This window comes from Halichoeres trimaculatus, unplaced genomic scaffold (assembly GCF_033239565.1).
Source record: "Halichoeres trimaculatus isolate MK-OKI-2021-1 unplaced genomic scaffold, fHalTri1.1 fHalTri1_scaffold_6, whole genome shotgun sequence".
NCBI classification, from domain to species: domain Eukaryota; kingdom Metazoa; phylum Chordata; class Actinopteri; order Labriformes; family Labridae; genus Halichoeres; species Halichoeres trimaculatus.
In genome coordinates, this window is record NW_027437184.1 from 12,633,083 (window position 1) to 12,652,038 (window position 18,956).

The 18,956-nt window shown below is 41.0% G+C and overlaps 1 protein-coding gene across 2 annotated transcripts in view; it reads left to right on the forward strand.

The window, feature by feature from the left end:
* The window catches only part of ppm1e (protein phosphatase, Mg2+/Mn2+ dependent, 1E), a 47,462-nt gene extending 30,454 nt beyond the window's left edge, over positions 1 to 17,008 (forward strand). For both annotated transcript variants that reach the window (XM_074672180.1, XM_074672181.1), the window contains exons 3-8: positions 2,997 to 3,118; positions 8,379 to 8,578; positions 9,299 to 9,487; positions 9,605 to 9,748; positions 10,023 to 10,116; positions 10,209 to 17,008. In XM_074672180.1, coding sequence (XP_074528281.1) covers positions 2,997 to 3,118; positions 8,379 to 8,578; positions 9,299 to 9,487; positions 9,605 to 9,748; positions 10,023 to 10,116; positions 10,209 to 11,137 — 1,678 coding nt within the window. In that variant the 3' untranslated portion in view covers positions 11,138 to 17,008. The remainder of the gene's footprint in view (positions 1 to 2,996; positions 3,119 to 8,378; positions 8,579 to 9,298; positions 9,488 to 9,604; positions 9,749 to 10,022; positions 10,117 to 10,208) is intronic.
* The last annotated feature ends 1,948 nt before the right edge of the window (positions 17,009 to 18,956 follow it).

Sequence of the window (18,956 nt, forward strand, 5' to 3'; positions counted from 1 at the left end):
AATCCTCTGTTATATTGATTTGATGATGGTTGTGTTCAGTGTTTTTTGCTTTAAACTCACAGCGAACACCTAATTACCAGATTTATGATCAGTTTCTGAACGATCCTCAGTGTCTGTTTTCAGCCCGTTTTTTCTCTCATTAAACTCTGTTGTGTTTGTAAAGTTTCATGTAAAGTCTGAGCCTCTGCAGCAGCCAATCAGAGAGTGATATTCCATATGGGGGCGTACCGGTCAATGAAGAGACTTCCACAAAGCCGGCTCTCGATCATCGCTCCTCCGATCAGTCTCCTCCATCCTCTCTCCTCTCTCCTCTGAGCGCAATTATCGCTTTGGAACAGTCTTCAAAATGGCGACTGAGAAAGTACTTCCAGTGTCGTGGAGAAGATAGGACAGAGGAAGCACAAAGTTATCGCTTTGAGACGCACCAAAGGAACCCCTTCTATCCATCCATCCATTTTCTATACTGCTTAGCCTGTTCAGGGTCGCAGGTGGCTGGAGCCTATCCCAGCTGTCTTAGGGCAGGAGGCGGAGTGCACCCTGGACTGGTGACCAGTCAATCACACAGTTCCACGCATGTATGGGGAGAACATGCAAACTCCACACAGAAAGGCCCACCGGGCGAGCTGGGAATCAAACTGGTGACCTTCTTGCTGTGAGGCTATAGCGCTTTGCACCACCGTGCAGCTGAACCCCTTCGATGCAGACCTCAACAGCTCATTCTATGTTAACACTCAGGTGATTGTACGGTAATTCAAACATACTTATAGATCATATATTCCATTTCTACCAGGTCTGTTCTGCTAAATGCAGCTAAGAATTGCATACCGCACCTTTAGAAGTTGCCAAAATCATATCACACTTTGCGGAACCAGTAATTAGATGAATACATTATGTAATTTACAACCACAGTGTAATGCAGTAAAAAATGAAAGTATTGCTTTGAGGATGTACTGTACCAAGTTTTTTGGTCCTTTGATGTTATAATGATGTTATTTTTATGCTCCCGTGAGGAGTTATGGGCTGGAATCAGTATTAATGCTTCTTCAGGGGCCACAAAAGAAATAACACCATCAGCATAAAGGCTGATAGTGTTATTTTTAGTGCATGTAAACACTGCTACGTGGTAGGTGTCATGCTTTACAGCTTTTTTTTTTTCAATATTCCTGGGCAGAGATTCACACTGAGTGGTATATATGAGACAGTAGGATGAGATGTATGTTGTAGAGCAGTAATTCTCATAGTGGGGGTCCATGAACCATAGCTTGGGGGTCCACAGAATAATTTCGAAATGATTGTGAAACTAGGATCTCTTGCAACGGTAAAATCAATAATTTTTCCATTACTTTTGGTGAAATAAGTGTTTTCTGAAACACCTGAGTGAAAAAAGGAGTGTCTGCTGTTTTTTGGAGCCATGTCTTTCTCTAAATCTGGGCTGACTTTAAAATAACTGCCTCCCTCTGTAGCCACACTCAACCCAAAAAGTTTAGAAGGTTAAATTCAGAAATTCTCTACTGGTTTTAACCTCGGCTTATGTCCCGCCAACCTTCAATTCCATCCATTTTTCAAGAGTTTCTCAAATGAGCAATGTGCCAAAATTCAAAAACCCTTCATTCCTCCAGTCTTGGGTTATTGTAGCATCACATATAAATGATTAAAAAAAGTATTTAAAGTATGAGTGGCTGCAGGTCCGACCCGGGCAGACATGAATCAATAATTGAAGAGTTCTTTGCGAATATTTCATCACAGCAGTGAGGCCGGCAGTGACCCTTGCTCCTCAATAAAGAAGCCATCATCACTTCAGGCTCGCTTTATTTTTTAACTTCATTTGAATGTGAGGGAGAACATCCAGAAGTTGAGTTACCATGGTTACCTGCATCTGGAGGTGACCTAGTTATAATGGTGACTCACATACCAGCAAGCTTTTCAGTCCTTCAGATGACCCCCCTTCCTCTTTTTACTCCTCCTCCTCCTCAGCTCAGTTGTTAACCTTAAGAAAAGACACTTCCCTTCTCCTCCTCCTCCTCTTCCTCCTCTTCCTCCTCCTCCTCCACTCGTGTCCAGATGTAGTGATGCACCGCTGTGCTCAAACAGAGCTGTTATATCAGTTTAACATTCTTCAAGTGAGCGCTGGCAGCAGCTCGCTCCAGCTGACAGGAGATCAGCTGGTGCACAGGAAGTCCTCAACACAAGCTGTAAAAATGTGTTGTGCTTTAAGAGCTTATTAAGATTCTTAAATCCTTTGTGGTTTTAGTGCTGTGACAATTCAAGTTTCCAAATAGCCATAGCATTTTTATTATGTTAAAATGTTTTTTTCGTTTTTCATCTCCTGACAGAAATACATCAGTAGCTTTTGCACGGATTACATCTACAACATCTGTTCCAGGTTTTCATGTTCCTTAAAAAATAAACCTTTTATTTAGTAATTGAGTACGATTATTTATTTAATAGTTGCATCTCTCACACTGTCCACACCTAATGGTATAGCTGCTTCGCTTTGTAGATCAGTGTGTTTTGCATTTTTGTCATTAAATGTACAATTCAGTTTATTAGTATGTGTTATGAGCTAAAATCCTCATGCTAAGCCCTGTAGTTAAAGCATCATCATTTCATCTGTAGAGTCATGTTGTAAGCGAGATATATAATGTTTACACCACATCACACATTGTGCTGAAGACTCCAGTGTGTGATGAGGTTCCTCCTCTCTGGGTCCATGCTACACAGCGTTCATCTTTTAATGAGTCAGTTGTGGGTTGGGAAGGAAAATTTTCTTCAGCTAAAGCTCTAAAAATAGATGTATCATGTGTTTTCTGTATGTTCTGTTTATCTACATGAAATACTATAACATCCTTATGTAACTCTTTTTGGACCTGTGCATACGTGCCACCCAAATGGTGGAACAGGTGAAACAAAGATCTCATGGCTCTCTCCACAGGAGGAGAAACTGTGATTTCTTCTCTGTGAACCATTCATAACAGCGTGCTGTCTCCTCTCCACAGTAACTGCCCGTGCTCCCTGGCTGCAGCCCTCGCCAGAGCCACAGCAGACAGCCTCCTGCAAACTGACCTCTCCATCCTCCACCTCAACAAGACTGTGGAAGATGGAGCTGACCCGTTACCACGTGAGTCTCTGAGGAGCCCATGAGACTGCTCTCCCACTCACACATTCATACACACACATACATATATATGTATATATAGAGGCACAGACAAATTAGGTCTCTCACTCACTTCACCCCTCCAATACACACACACACACACACACACACACACACACACACACACACACACACACACACACACACACACACACACACACACACACACACATACACACAGCCTTAAACCCACTAGGGCTTTGTCCCAGTTCTCCTCTGTAAAGCTGCATTAAGTGGTGTTTGACCGCTAGAGGGCAGGAAGTAGATTTACAAACACACTCAGTGCTTAAATCCCAGAAAACTGGAGCTTCCTGTCCAACGGATGGATGAAATATGTTCACTGAAATGGTCAACAGACTCTGTGTAACTATGCTTCCTCAATAGTGATACCTTCACACATTTCATCTAAGGGCAACAAAGTAAGAACCAGATTTGCTGCTGAGAAGATTTTCACATATAAGGAATTTTCTTTAGTGCACAATCAAAGCCTCAAAGACAAAAAGATAAATATGTAAAAACTTGTCATGATGATTAAAACCTCAGTGCTTCAAAGTAGAAGGTGTGAACAAAAAAATAAAAGTAGGTTTATATCTGAATTTAATGTTTTATCTTTTAACTGTTTTCAGAGGATTTTCAAATTAAGGCTGGTAACTTCCTTTGATCTATGTTTTGTAGTGCTGACAAACTTCTCTGCGGACACATTTTTGTCATAATGCTTTTTCAGAACACTGAAAAATTAAACCCACTGGTAATTCAGCAAGTAAAAGTATGAAGTGCGATCACAGAATGTAAAGGCAAAATGCTCTCAGAACTGATGTCAGATCCTATCCGTTAATTCGGGGTTTCCAAATTTTTTAGCCTGGGAGCACCAAAGCAGTGCTGGAGGCCTCCTGCTGCAGGTATAAACTTATAAGTCAAACCAAAAAAAGGCAAAAATGAACAAAAATAAAAAGGTCTAAGATACTTTCTTTATCTGAGTAGTAGAAAATCTGCCTACCTATGTTTGCTTATTGCTGGGTTTCCATACAGGGTGGGCCAGAAAAATTTACCCATCGTATTTCTCTAATTTGTTTGCTTAGGTTTTTGTCCTAGAAACATAAAATTTTGGATGGTTTCTCTTAAAAGGCATATCTTTTGATTTATCTGAGTTCATTTGTCTAAACCTAATGATTGTCGAGTATGTCATCAAAAGGTAAGTGCGACCAGATCGATGCTTTGAAGGAGGCTGGACTGACAACAATGCAAATCATGAAAAAGGTGAATGTTTGTCGTAAGACTGTCTACAATGTCATGAAACGATACAAGGAGACTGGTAATACCACCAGCAAGCCAATCCCTGGAAAAAAAATGTTCAGTCGGGACTAAAAGGGTTGTTGAGATGGTGAGGAAGAGAATCCAAAGGAATCCTCGTAGGAGCATGAGGGTAACAGCAAAGGACGTGAACATCTCAAGAACTTCACTGAGAAGAATCGTCAAACAGGATCTCGGACTGAAAGCACTAAAAATGCAACACAGACAACTGATTTCAGCCGCTTCTAAGGAAAATGGCTTGACAGGGGGAAAATGATGCTGCAGGATATCCAGAGTGCCGCGGGTTTATGTACGGTTTATGCACATAGTGCACAGCACCTACCTGAAGGCTGCAGAACTCATTTAGTGGTCAGAAGCCAGCTGGAGTCATGGTGTGGGCTGCTGTTGCATCTGATGGCTCCAAGTCTCCTTTGGTCTTCATTCAGGAGGGTGTGAAAGTGAACAGCCTGGTGTACCTTCATATGCTTGAAGAGAAAGTGTTGCCTTGGTGTACCAATGCGTTTGGAAACCAGTATGTCTTCACACAGGATGGTGCAGCAGCTCACACATCCAATGTCACACAGGCCGGACATCAATCCAATGGACTTTGCGATCTGGTCTATCCTGGAGAGGGAGGTCTCAAGAGTATCTCACAGCAGTGTCACCGCTTTGAAGACAGCTCTGATGAAGTCATGGTCAAAAGTTGATGCAGAGACAGTGCAGTGCTCACTCATGCCAGGCAGTGCCAGGTCATCTCCAGGCTATGATAAAGGCAAAGGGTGGCCATATTGAGATGTAAATCTTTTTGGTGACAGAAAATAACGTATAGAAACTTTGTTCGATGTTCATTATGTTTGTCTGCAAGCATTTTTGGATCGTGCAGAAAAAAACGATGGGTAAATCTTTCTGGCCCACCCTATAAATCTGCCGCCACCAATGCCAGTATTATCTGACTAAGTCGCCTCAGGTTTCTTCTGGTGATAATAGAAATGTGTTTTAGGATTTTACTTTGAACTTAACCCATATTTTTGTTTAGAAATTAAACAATAATGGAAGAAGTATGGAATTATAAAAAGTGTTTTATTTTGGAAGGTATTTCTCAACCCCCCTCTTTGCGTTGGTTCAAACACTTTTTTTTCCTTTGCAATAAAACAATAAAGGCACCAAGGGTACAGTCCACAGCGGACCAGATTCTTGTCTTGAAATGAGTTTGATACTTATGGTTATGATTATCATGATGATTATGAAAAGTTCAGTAACTCTTGAGTTAATGTTTGTTGTGTCTCCTCTTCTGATGAGCTGTCAGCAAAACATCTGTTCTACATCAAACAACCTATTCAAACTAAACAATCACTCAGACATAGATCAGCACGATAAAAACCAAGTATGATAACAGAAACCACGTTTTAAAATGTCTTTGACTTGTATTTTAATGTCTCATCTGTTAATATGAGGAGGCAGGGTTTCTTCTTTCATTCATTTTAACATACAGTCTATGGTTCAAAGTTTTAAATATTGAGCTCTCTTTTGTTTTGTTTGCTCCTCTGACTTTTATAAAGTTGAATTTTTCCCTTCTATAAAAGTCAAAATGGAACACCAGCTTTACACATGTCATGTTTTAAAGTTAACCAGTGTCAAAGCTTCACTTATGATAGATTGAATCATTATTTTTATTCTGAATTATTCATAAAACGAACAATGTGTTTCACTCGTTTTGAAACATTGTCACCTGTCAGAAGCAGTGGGCCTTAGTCTGGACTGTGAGCATAAAAAGAAAGAGCATATTGTTGGTTTTTATTTCTGCACAACCACAGAGCAATAAATATTGTCAGACTTATGCTGTACAGTAAGTCAGATACAAGAGATAAATCCCCACACAGGGATTAATGAATTATTAATCTGCTTGACCTGGCTTGTACTCATCATCATGACCCCATGCTATTTTTGTTGAATCGGTTGAGTCTTGCATCAATCAGAGAAGTAGAATGATAAAAACAACCTGTGAATAAATCATCATCATCATCATCATTGTGCAACGTCTTTTAATTTTGATGGACTTGCATTGAGGCTCAAACTGCTCTGCACCTCGCCTTGTTTGCCCTCTCAGAGTGAGAGCTTCTTGTGTTGTGTAACAGCTGATCACATCCTGTTTGATGCTGCCTCACTGCACTCTACTGTTCGTTTCATTTCTCCTGCTGTTTGCAAGGTGTTATGGGTAGTCCTTGATCACAGATGCAGTGCTGAGGCATCTTTATTTGGAGCTGGAGAGGGAAGAGGAAGGGGTTGAACACTTAAAGCACACAGTGAAAAGTCAGTGTTTGATCTTTCTGCACTTGAAGGTGAGGAGAGGAAACGGGACTGAGTGTGGAGTGCTCTGCTCTCACAGATACTCGATTCAAGACAACAGAGGAAGAACAATGAGTTTGACAAAGACTGGATCGACTGTTACACCTGCAGCTAACATTAGTGGGTCAAGCCCATGCACACACACACACGCACACGCACACACATCTCTGTGTTATAACAGAGAGTGGAAGCCACTTCTGGGCTTGCCTCTGTTCCACTTTCTCTCAATGACATCTGCCTTTCTGGAAAAGTATGACAGCTCCCTGCTGGTTAGAAATCCACAGGGACCAAACCGTCACAAGGGAAGGGGACATTTCTGATTTTTGACACAGCAGAATTATCTCATTAAATCTTTTAGATTGTCTCTGTAAAACCTCTGTAAACAGTCTTCTTGTCAAACACACACAGGATACAGTGCAGGATACACAACTGCAACAACAATCCAACAAATCCAAACCGTCAGAAGAGAACAATAACCTGTTTATGCGCAAGTTCTTTTTTTCAGAGTTGTAAGGCATATTAGTTTTATCAGTTGAGTCCCTCTGAATCATGTTATGTATTTATTTTTTTTCATTTTGTACTTTGTTTTGAGGAAAATAGTTCTTTTTATGACTGGCAACATTTGTTGCTGGTGGTCACACAGCTTGTCACTAGGTCACTTAATAATTATATAGAAATAACAATTATCATAATACTAATAAGGTCATAAAAATAATATGTATATAATAAAGAAAAAGGTGGAGTGGGGGCATTGACTATGGTAAGTACTTATTTGTCAAGAAAATTGCACTAAATAAGTAAAGTATGTAAAGTATGAGCGATCCTGCAGGCAGTGTTTTCCCTAGTTAGCAGCTAGCTATGTGCCAACCCGCAACTTTTGTGGCCACTCACAGAAATAATCCCATCAACAAAAAAATATTGATCCCAGGTTCAATTTTTTTGTGGGAGAGTTGCTCTGGAGACTTGAATGATTGATTATAAAAATGTTTTGGGGGAAAATCATAAGAAATTTATGAGAATTGGCTCTTTCCAGAAAGATTTGCATCCACCATGTCTTCCACCTGAAGGAGCAGGAAGCAGATGATGTCATGTGACAGGAACCACTTGGAAACTATTTTTATAGACCAGAATCTTTGTCTAAGTTGGCATATAGCATATAAGTGGAAAAAGTTGCATTAAAATGCTGAGATTTTTTTATTGTGAGTAGAAAATGATAGTGATACGCTTTGTCAACAATTGTTGCTGGTGGGGCAAAACAGGTTAAACTCCTGATCCAGTGACTTGTTCAGTTTAAGCTGAGGGGGGAAAAGTGCTTTTTTGTTTCAGATCACTCTCAGCAGAATGTCTTTGGGTTGTGTCAAAATGAAAAATTTCAAATACTTTCTTTGACTCTTCCATCACCCTTCAGTTCACATGGGAAAAGGATAAAGATGCTTTGATCATGTTTAAACGTCAGAAGTTTCTTTAGACGTTTGTGTATCCTGGATTAACTGACTGTGATGGCATACCACAGCTTCAAGCTATAAAATGTTATGTCCCCTGTCTTCTGTTCACTTTTGAAATATTCTGTATGTGTGTGTTTTTTTAGAGATAGAGTCCGTGAAGCTGGCCCGCCTGGTGTTCAACAGACTCTTTGAGATGTGCTGCCTCTGGATGAAGGAGCTGCCTTTCCGGCGCCGTCCACAGCCGTACTACGAAACATCGATACACGCCATCAAGAACATGAGGCGCAAGATGGAAGACAAGCACGTCATCATTCCTGACTTTAACACGCTCTTCAATATTCAGGTAGATGAAATTCCTTGTGTTTTATGCATGAATATTTGGGCTAGAGTCTTTTTTGCAGCATGCCACACCCCAACCTCTCTGACCAACCTCTCCATCAAAAATGGGCTTTGGAGCATCCAGTTTGGTTGAAGTTGGTAGATAGGGAAGTGAAAAATATTCTGGGTTGCCATTAAAAATCTCTGTTGTATCCTTACCCTTCATTTTACAAGTTATCAGCTGATTTCTATTTGTGTAAATATTCTTGACTAATTCTAGTTTCAACAAAGACCTGCTAAATTTTAGTGGTGAGGTGAAAAATCAAAAATCAATATATAGAGATTTTTTGTTTGACAATATAAAAATCAGGATTTTTAACTTTTTTTTTTTTCAGATTCAAATTCTTCATTTCAGTCTTTGTTTATAAACTGGATTGGAAAAAAGTTACCACTTTTCTCCAGCAGGGGGTGAAATGTTTCACTCTAACTCATATGATATGCATTTTATGGGAAAATATGGCTCCTGTTGTAGTCTGTAGACATTATCATCATTTAACTTTTTCTCATGGTCTGGTGTTGAAAAATGTAAACCAAAAATTGTAAGTATTGAAGAATCACAATTTAAATTGAATCGGCACCCCAAATATTGCAATAGAATCAAATTGCAAGAACAGCATACTCTTTTTCATCATGTTTATTTTTTTCCTGAATAGCTTTTTGGTAACTGACTTGTTCTGCGTCTCAGGATCAAGAGGAACAGGCTTACTTCGCTGTGTACGACGGTCACGGCGGTGTGGACGCTGCCATATACGCTGCCAACCACCTCCACGTCAACTTAGTCCAACAGGAATCCTTCAACCAGGACCCCATCGAGGCGCTCTGCAGAGCCTTCAAAGTCACAGACGAACGTTTTGTGAAGAAGGCGTCACGAGAGGTGAGCTCAGCTACAGGGAACAAACACATCACGAGTTGTTTACATTCACAAATGTTTCTCTATGATTGTTCTTTGGTTTATTTTTCACTAACTCCTGAAACTCTCTGTGTCTGGTAGCATCTGCGTTGTGGTACGACAGGCGTGGTGACGTTCCTGCGTGGTCGGACACTGTACGTTGCCTGGCTGGGAGACTCGCAGGTCATTCTGGTCAGGAAAGGACAAGTGGTGGAGCTCATGAAACCACATAAACCAGACAGAGAGGTAACACTCCTACACATGCTCACACATTCTTATTATTCATCACTTGTTTTAACTTATCTTTTCTGTACATTTGAATAATTTAAGCCTTTTTTTTTAACCAAAATGTAGCAGATTCATTATGATAAGACTGAGATTTGGTGCACTGTCTCTTTAAATGCACAACAGAAGCAGGTAATGGACTGCAATGAGTCATTTGTTTTGGGGAATAGCAGACTGAGATTGCCTCCTATCATGGGACAATCATCTGTTAAATGACGACGAACTGTGTCTGCAGGATGAGAAGCAGAGGATCGAGGCTCTGGGAGGCTGTGTGATCTGGTTCGGGACATGGAGGGTTAACGGCAGTCTGTCTGTATCCAGAGCAATAGGTAACCTGTCACTCAGACACTCACTTACACATGTTTTGTACCCTAAAGCCGTGATTGTTGGTTTGAGTTTAACCCGTGGTCTGTGTTGACAGGTGACTCAGAGCATAAGCCCTATATCTGTGGCGATGCAGACCACGGTATCTTTCCGTTGGATGGCACAGAGGACTACCTTGTTTTGGCCTGTGATGGCTTCTGGGACACAGTGAGTCCAGATGAAGCGGTGCGAGTGGTCAGCGATCACCTCCAGGAGAACAGCGGAGACACCACCATGGTCGCTCACAAGCTGGTGGCCTCGGCACGAGACGCAGGCTCAAGCGACAACATCACCGTCATAGTGGTCTTCCTGCGAGACCCACGCTGCCCCCTCCCATCCAGCACGGAGGAGGAGGAAGAGGGCGAGATGGGGGGAGAGGTAGAGGAGGAGGAGGCAGCTGAAGTGGAAGAGGAGGAACAGGAAGAGGAGGAGGAAGAGGAAGATGAGGCAGTCAGGGTAGAGCGTGAAGGTGGTGAGTCTGCGGACATCGGGGGTAAAAACCGCGGAGGCTGGCCCCTGCAGCAGTGCTCGGCCCCCGCTGACCTTGCCTATGAAGATCGAACGGACTCGTTCACGGACAGAACGAGCCTCAGCCTGCTGGGGCCATCGCTGGAGGGCCGCATCTCCCTGACCCACAGCTCACGGAAGCTCAGCTCCTTCTTTAGCTCTAACATCTTCACATCTTCCCACATCGACCGAGGGAAACACCCACTGAGGCGCAGGTCCTGTATCCCCTTTCAGGAGCCCAGCATCTCTAGCTTCACGGACCCGCTGTGGCCTCAGACAGCCATGCTGTTAGGCCCTGCACTGAGGCAAAGCCGCAGGCTCGGCTATGGTAGCCGCCGGTGGAGCCGGAGGTGGCCGGGCACGTCCAAGGAGCTGCTTGGCTTGTTGCCATCCGGTCACTTTGTGCCGCAAATGCAGCGCTGCTCCAACGGGAGGCCTGGAGTGGCTGTGCCTCACCTGCCTCATGATACCACCATGTAAAGAGGTGACCCAAACCAAACCATCCCATCATTATTTCAGTCCTGTCCCCCGCCCCTCATCCCACCCACCTCTGCCTTCAACACCACGTCTTTCTTTGATAGTAGGTCATTGTGGCTCCTGCAGTTCTTCTGTGATTATTGATTCTATGTTGGAGGACTGACGCTCTCTGAAATGTTTCAACATGTAAGCCGGCCCACTAACACAAGCCCTGCTCCTTAATGCTTCAGGTAAAGTGCTTAACTGCATCCTCTCTATCGTGACCATTGATCAGTCCACGTGAAGTCTTGAGCTATAAGAGCAGAAACAGGATGTGTTCAGACCGAATGTGAAATAAATCTTAAAGGCTGCAGAGGATGAGAACAGACAGTTAACTGAAGGTCAGTCATGCTGAAGAAGAAAAGTGTTTCATTACATCCAGTCTGAGCACAAGTTTTTTTTCATGCCCTGTAGCTCCATGTTGCTGACGTCTCGACACAGAAAGTCTGTTGCTCTTAGTCACATGAGAGAAAAGGAATTTGATCTCACCTCAATTTGGCTCGATGAGGGAAGGAGACATGTTACATGGCCAAAATGATGCATGAACATCCATCAGATAACGTTTGTGCGTCATCACTGTAATAAGTGAACCATAGTCTTCTTGTTCTGTGTGTGGTAGAGAAGATAAAGCTCTGCACACACAGCAGAAAAGCGAAAAAGGTCGACAGTGTGATCACTTGGCCTCATCATTTCTCTTTCCCTCTGTTTCATGTTGAGATTGCGTGTACAGTCTTTCTCTCTTACTGTCGGAAACATGGAACAACTGAGCATTAAATTAAACCCTAATGGACCGGCTCTCCTCTTCGCCCCCTGAGAAACTCTTTGGTAGCAGATGAATAACATTCACACAGGAGGCCAGAACAACAGTCAGCTCCTGGTTTCTATGAGTGAAGGCACATGCTGTTCTTCCCCCTCACATCCAGTCAATGACCCGGCCATTATCCAGCCACAATTAGTCTTCAGATAAAAGCACTTAACATGGGATTATAAAAGATTAGTCGTCACTTACCTGAATAAATGCTTCATGTAGTCCAGCCCTCCAGATGGAGATATACTTCTTTGGTCATTTTTGTTTTGGGGAGGGGTATTTAGAAGTCTATTTTTGTTATAGTTGATGTTGAGCCAAATATTATAGTTATTGTGAGTATTTCACATCTATTTATTTGACATGAAACTCATTGAAGAGAAGCGTTTTCCAGCAGGCTTTATAAGAGAAACCATTTACTGTAGGGCCAGGGAAGTTAAAGAACACGTGCCTTCCATATGTGTTATGAATCCTACTACCTATACATACCTGTTCATTCATTGTGACACTTTATCTATTCACATCACCTTAAAGCCTGGCTTTTAAAGGAAAATTGTGCAAAATAAAACAGAATTTTCCCTTGTCAAGAGCTGGAGGAGAGGCTACAGGTGGCAGCTTTTTATCTTTGCTTACCATGATGATTGGAAGCACACGGTCCAGCTACTTTATTGCTATCCAAAGATGATAGAAATTTAGCTTTACCGGGCTAAAAGCTACCAATTGGCAGTCACTTTTTTAGCCTGGCTTTGTGATTGGTTTAAAAGACAAAGTGCTGGTAGTTTGGCTTCTTCGCGTTCAGGAAGACAACTACTAATGCTGTGCTTTTATCTTAATGCTAAGCTAAGCTAACAAGTGAACTGTATTGAAGCCATACTGAAAGTGATGTTAATGTCCTTATAGAATCACAGTCCTTCAAATAAAACTGAGAGAATCTGCATATTTACACTGATATAAGGAAGCAGATGAAGCCATGGTGCAGTAAATGGTTTTCCAGTGATCCTGGACGGTAAGATCGCCCCTCAGTGTAATCCACTGACTCAGATTGGCCACAAAGCGTTTGATAATCACATCTTTCCTCGCTGTGATCTAGATTCTTCATCAAGGTTCCCCAGTTATGTTGTTCAAAATGAAAACAAAAGTTTAAAAAGATCTTTATGTCTCCTCTAAAAGACTCACCATTAACTGTTTGCTAAGTTCACTATGTTTCACAAATTAACACTAACTACAGTAAGTATCCCCGTTTCTTTAGCATTACTGTGCTATACCAATTCATTTGTGATAAGATGTAATTATGTCACGGTTAACTTTGGGAGGCTGATTTCAAAGAGTGATGTAATAGCGTCCCTGTATCAAATCATACTTAAGACAGTTATCAATTAGCTACACTACACCATTCATAAAAACAAAAACAGACCAGATTTTTAGGCCCCTAAATCATCAATCCCTGACCAACACTTCAAGATGCTGATAGTGTCCCTGTTAAAACACTTTTGGTTCCAACGCATGGTTATGTTTTAACATTCATTTATTCAATGGCTGTTCTTTAAGCCCAGCTCACTTTTGACACTTTTTAGGCCTAGCAATTTCTGCGCGGCTCAAAACATTTTGTTTCCAGTAAAAATGTTGGCCAAATTTAACTGACTTTTTTTCTTTTTCTTTTTCTTTTTTTTTTTTTTTTTACATTTTTTTAAACCAAATGTCAACACCCGGCCCGGTGACGATCAATTGTACTCGGACTTGTAATACAACTCAAGTTGACAAGCAGGGTAATTCACCTTTGCTTGGTGGAAATTTTTGGAAAAATTTAAAAAGAAAACCGGAAACTTGACTTTGACAAGACCCAATAACTTTTGTTCAAACATGCTCTCATTACAAGGTTTGACAGAATAACAGTGTCGGGGTTTAAAGAACAGTCATTTATGTTGTTTTTACAGATTCTTTTTCTCCATTAATGGGAATGCAATGATGTGGTGTTGGTTGATGAAGTGAATTTCCAAATATCAGGGTGTTATTCACAGCCAGGTCTGATATTCATGCACCCATCTCCCAGCCTCAGTATCTGCCTGATGAAACACCCAGGAGGTGTGTGGATCAGAAAGCAGATACTTTTATTCTCACCACTGTCAAACCCATCCACTTCCCTCTTTTGGTTTTATTAGTAGACTCACAGTCATTTTCCATGTCCCCTCCTGTTGACCACTCTGTGGACTGACTAGTGAAGAGTACCAGACTGTCAGTGAAGCAGAATGTACCCCGTGTCCCAGAACGTCCTCAGAGACTCGGTAAAGTGGGTCGGTGTGAGGAGGAGTATGGTTGGGAGATTTTACTTTGTCGGGGGCTTCAATCTATGAGGAATGTAACGTTAAGACACTCAACAAACTAAAGCCACTGGATCCATTTGTGGAAGAATCACGCCTCACCGTCTCTCAAAGTGCTTGTTGATATCTGAAGAAGAGGGACGAAGCATCAAGAAACGACGGGATCACTGTCATTTCATATATTCACCTAGGCACGGATGCGTATGTTTATTATGAGTACTCACTGAGAGGTGATCGAGTGCTGAAGAAATGTACAATATAATATATATTTCTGTCTTGTAAATCAGTGGTTTTAATCCATGCTCAACAAGGCCTGACTGTTGGCAGATATTGACTTTAAAAGGTCAGATGTTGGACTGTCCCATATCTCCCACCAGCGGAGGTGGAGGTGAGGATGTGGCGTTACTGAACTGTTTGAGGGGCATCAGTCTAAAAACCTTGCCTCTGCCTTTAAGAGCTGCTAAAGTATATAAAAGGTGTTGAACCAGTCTGGCTTTCACTGGAGAGTTGTAGTGTCCTGTTGTGGTCTAGCTGCTGTTTAACCCTGCTTTCTTCCCCTGACTTGAATACAGATCTGGGAAAATAAAGATCCCAAATATCGGCTTCAAATATTGTATCTCCAATTTGCAGCTTCCATTTTGATTTTTTGTATCGGTACCAGCCTTAAAATGAAACATTTGCCAATCAATTGAATCAGTAGCTTATAGGTTTTCATTCCAGCACTGCTGGTGTTGGATTATTAGCATAGAGACAAGGAACACGAGAAGGAAGTGATCAGCTTTAGGTGGAAGATTTGGGATTTTAATTGGTCCTTCGGAGCACGAGTGCCACGGTGATACAGGAGGAAATGATGTAAAGGTTGTGTTATAATGACAAAATCTGTTGTAGTCCTGAGCCGTAGATATTGATATGAAGGTAAGAGTTGGTATTATCTAAGTAAGAGGTCTCAAAGTCCTGGTTTGGAATAAAGGATTGTTAAATAATCAAATTTCATATGCAACAACTTTGGGCAAACTAGTCAAAGATGGTGAATACTCTCATGCCTTCAACCTTGGAAAAGCTCCCTCAGATCAGATAAAGATGTTGACTCAAAACAACAACAACACAATCATCTTTAGTTGAATTTTCTGTTTTAGAAAATAATGGTTTAGAGAAGTTTTTGTTCATTGTATGTCCAGAGGACATTATCAACCAGTCCCGCTACTCGTTCGATTCTTTACGAGTTGCTTCTGTTTCCTCATTAAAAGAATTGACTGGACATGACCGCACACTAATTATTGACCCATAACTGAACCTAGCATCAGTGTCAGTTCCTTGTTATGATAGCAGGTTCTGTCTTATAGTCGTCTTAGTTGTTACAAAATGTTTGAAAAGGAATTGGACCTCCTCCTTGAGACTACAGATCGACTTAAATCAGTACATCTTAAACATTTTTAAACCAAAGAAAGACACATTTCCCAAAGGCCTGGGTGTTCACGTACAGGCTTTTCACATTTCTTGAACTGATCTTAACTTGGCGTCAGCATTTTCTCCATGTAACCAACACGTTGTCATTATAACACAATCTTTCGTGTTTTTTTTTTTTTCGGCTGGTGATTGGTGGAGAAACACGCTCTGTAAGGACTGAAGTTTGTTGCACTTGTGGCCACACCTGAGAGCAGCTGTGCAGTGCAGTAGTTCTCCGTCCTCTGTGATTCGCTTTGATTTGTGGATTCACTGATGAAGAGTCACAGCAGGTCGTCAGTGTTGATGTGAAGCTCTGGAGGGAGAGTCGTTTTACAGCAGTGCTCAGTGACGAGTGTGAACATGGGTTGCTTTCACCAAATCCCTGTGAAATAGTTAAACTCAGTGTTGTTCATCTTATCGCAGAAAAACGCCAGAAGTTGTCACTGTATGAGCAATAAAAAAAAATTTACCATCATTTTTTGTGGTAAATCGTCTACCTAAGCTCAAGAACCCCACGTGTCCCCTTTCACTCACGCTCTGCTTGCACTTAAGGTTCCTCTGAGTCGGATGTTTCCCTCCCTTGATGACGTAAGCAAAGCAGAAGTTCAGCTCTGTTTTCCCATTATCACTGTCTAAGTATAGGGCCCTCCATGAATCTGCACTGTGTGTCTATGTACACAAGAAAAGCTTTTTCTTTTTCTCTGTAAGCAATAATGACATTGCATTAAAAGGCTCTCTGAGGGTTTGTCTTCTGCTGGAGGATGCAGCAAAAATAGTAGTTCTGTCAGCCATACTTGAAAGGTCACAGAGCATTAATAATGAGATCCTGAAGTCAGTTTCTCATTCATTTTCCCCACATAGTGAACGATTGTGAGTCACAGTATGCTGCCTGTGGTCAGGATCTCAGTAGACAACGTTCTACTCCTGCAACAAGCCAGTGGACTACCAGGCTACAGCGGAGCTAATGCATCCAGGGGGAATGAACGAGGAGCTCTCTTCTTTAAATAAAAGAGCTGTGATAAGAGGCAGAACATTTCAGTCACATCTGTAATCCTCAGCAGGTTGTGCACATTTGAAAGAAATCAAATGTCTGCAGAGAGAAGACAAACCCCAAGATTGGATCTTATTCAACATCCAGGTTAGGTAAAAATATATATATAAAAAAACAGTAAAAGACACGTTGAGTACCTGTATTATCTGTGTTTCTGTAGTATATAAACTGTGTACTGTAACTGGTGACTAATTATCATGTATATAAAGAATAGAACGAGTCATTGGTTGTTGCTTTTTCTTTTGTTTCCTCTCATGTTTTTATTATATGTCATGATGTGTTTAAATGACTGTCATATTGGCGTCAGTCTGCATGTTAGTGAGAAAAGAAGATGCTGTTTGGTGGTTTCTTCAGAATATTACACCAAATAGATAGACGTACATCCAGATGCCACCTCACTGATCAAAAGTGAAGCTAAAATACACCCAATGAAAGGTGTATATAGAGTGGACAGCGTGGATCTGCCATTTACTATTGTACAGTTTTGAAGCCAAAATACCCCTGTGACAGGCACCGCCATTGGTAGCAATTGCAGCCAGAGTCTGACAGTAAAGACTCTGAGGGATTCTGGGAAAAAGTGGAGCTCGGTGACAAAAATAATGTTTTTTTTTTCTTTCACAAGTCTAATCACTACTTGACTCTACCTCTGGACATATTTTACAATCCCCCCCAAAAAATTACACTAGAACAGCAGCTGTCAATCGTGACAACGTGACGTAAAGCCTTGTTCTTCACCTTTTAAAATCAATAAAAAACGAATCTTATCAGAAAAAGAGGACTTGAATACAAGGCAGCCAAATTATATCTTCAAATCACCACAACAATCGGACGTGAGAAACATTTCTACGAGGTTAATTAATTTTTTAAAAGTTTGATCACAGCCCATCTGGAATGACTGGAGAGGATCTTTTTTTTACCTATACTGCAGTCAGCCACCAGGGGGAGCAGTTTTTGTGGCAACCTCACTTGGAGCCCAGCAAGATGACTTCCATTTTTTTTTTTTTTTAAGTCCATGCCTTAAATATATATATATATATATATATATATATATATTTTTTTTTTTTTTTTTTTTTTTTGTCAAAGTAAGTAGAAAGTGTTTTTCAATGCCTGATGAAAATAATCATTAAAAAGATAACTTTATTCAAAAGCAGGAACCATTAACTGATTTATTAACATCTTTTCATCTAATTTTTTCTCAGATTATGTGTTGGCTTTGTCTCCTTAACACGGATGCTGAAGATGTTTAGAAGACACAGTGGACTTGACAAGCACAAAGAGCCAAGGTCAAAATTACAGCCAATTCAAGGGCTTTGAATTTATAAATGGGTTTTTTAAATTTTAAATGGGTTTTCTTCGCTCCATCTTTGCTTTTCTTGCGGCACTCTAATATAAAAAGAACCATCTGTGCTATGCTGAAACATAAAGCAGATTAGCTTACTAACCCATTAATCCAGCCTGGATAAACAGGCTTCAGGGTTATGAGAATCAAACAGCAGGAGGGAACAGGAAGCCAAAGTTCCTGTTTAGTCACTGCACTGAATAATAGAAAGCCTGGACAAATAGTGTTCACGTAGCAGAGTGAGATGCCAGGAGGAGTGATGTGATGTTGTAACAGGGCTTTCATGTGGAACGGTGCTGTCTGCTGTTACATAAACAGCTTTACAAAAGTGAGCAGTCCTCCACATTCATCCTATAAAAAGACTCATCATTTCACCCCACTCTTAATCTGCCTCTATTCTCTGCTTTGACCAGTTTGAGGGTTGAAGGTAAAAAAAAGAAAGAAAGAAAAAAAAAATTTTGGTTGTTACTTTTGGTTGTCAAGTTAAAACAGGAAACAGCAGGATGAGTTCAACAACAGGACCTGTACATTTACTGTTTGTTTGTTGATTATCACAGTAATTTCACTAAAGATGTGTTTTAGGTGGAAGATTCTTTTTTAAGGATGAGTTTGAATCATTTATATTTCAGACACCTTCAACCTCACCAGTTATGAATAATAAAAAGTGTGTGTTTTGAATAATAAATAAGGCATAAAACAATACATTTGAAGGACTCAGTATTAGAAAAAAAACAGCACAAATTTCCTCTTTACATCTTCCCAGCAAACAATAAAAATATAGATTTAAAGCAGCAACTTCCAATCTTAACATATGAGGCTATGCC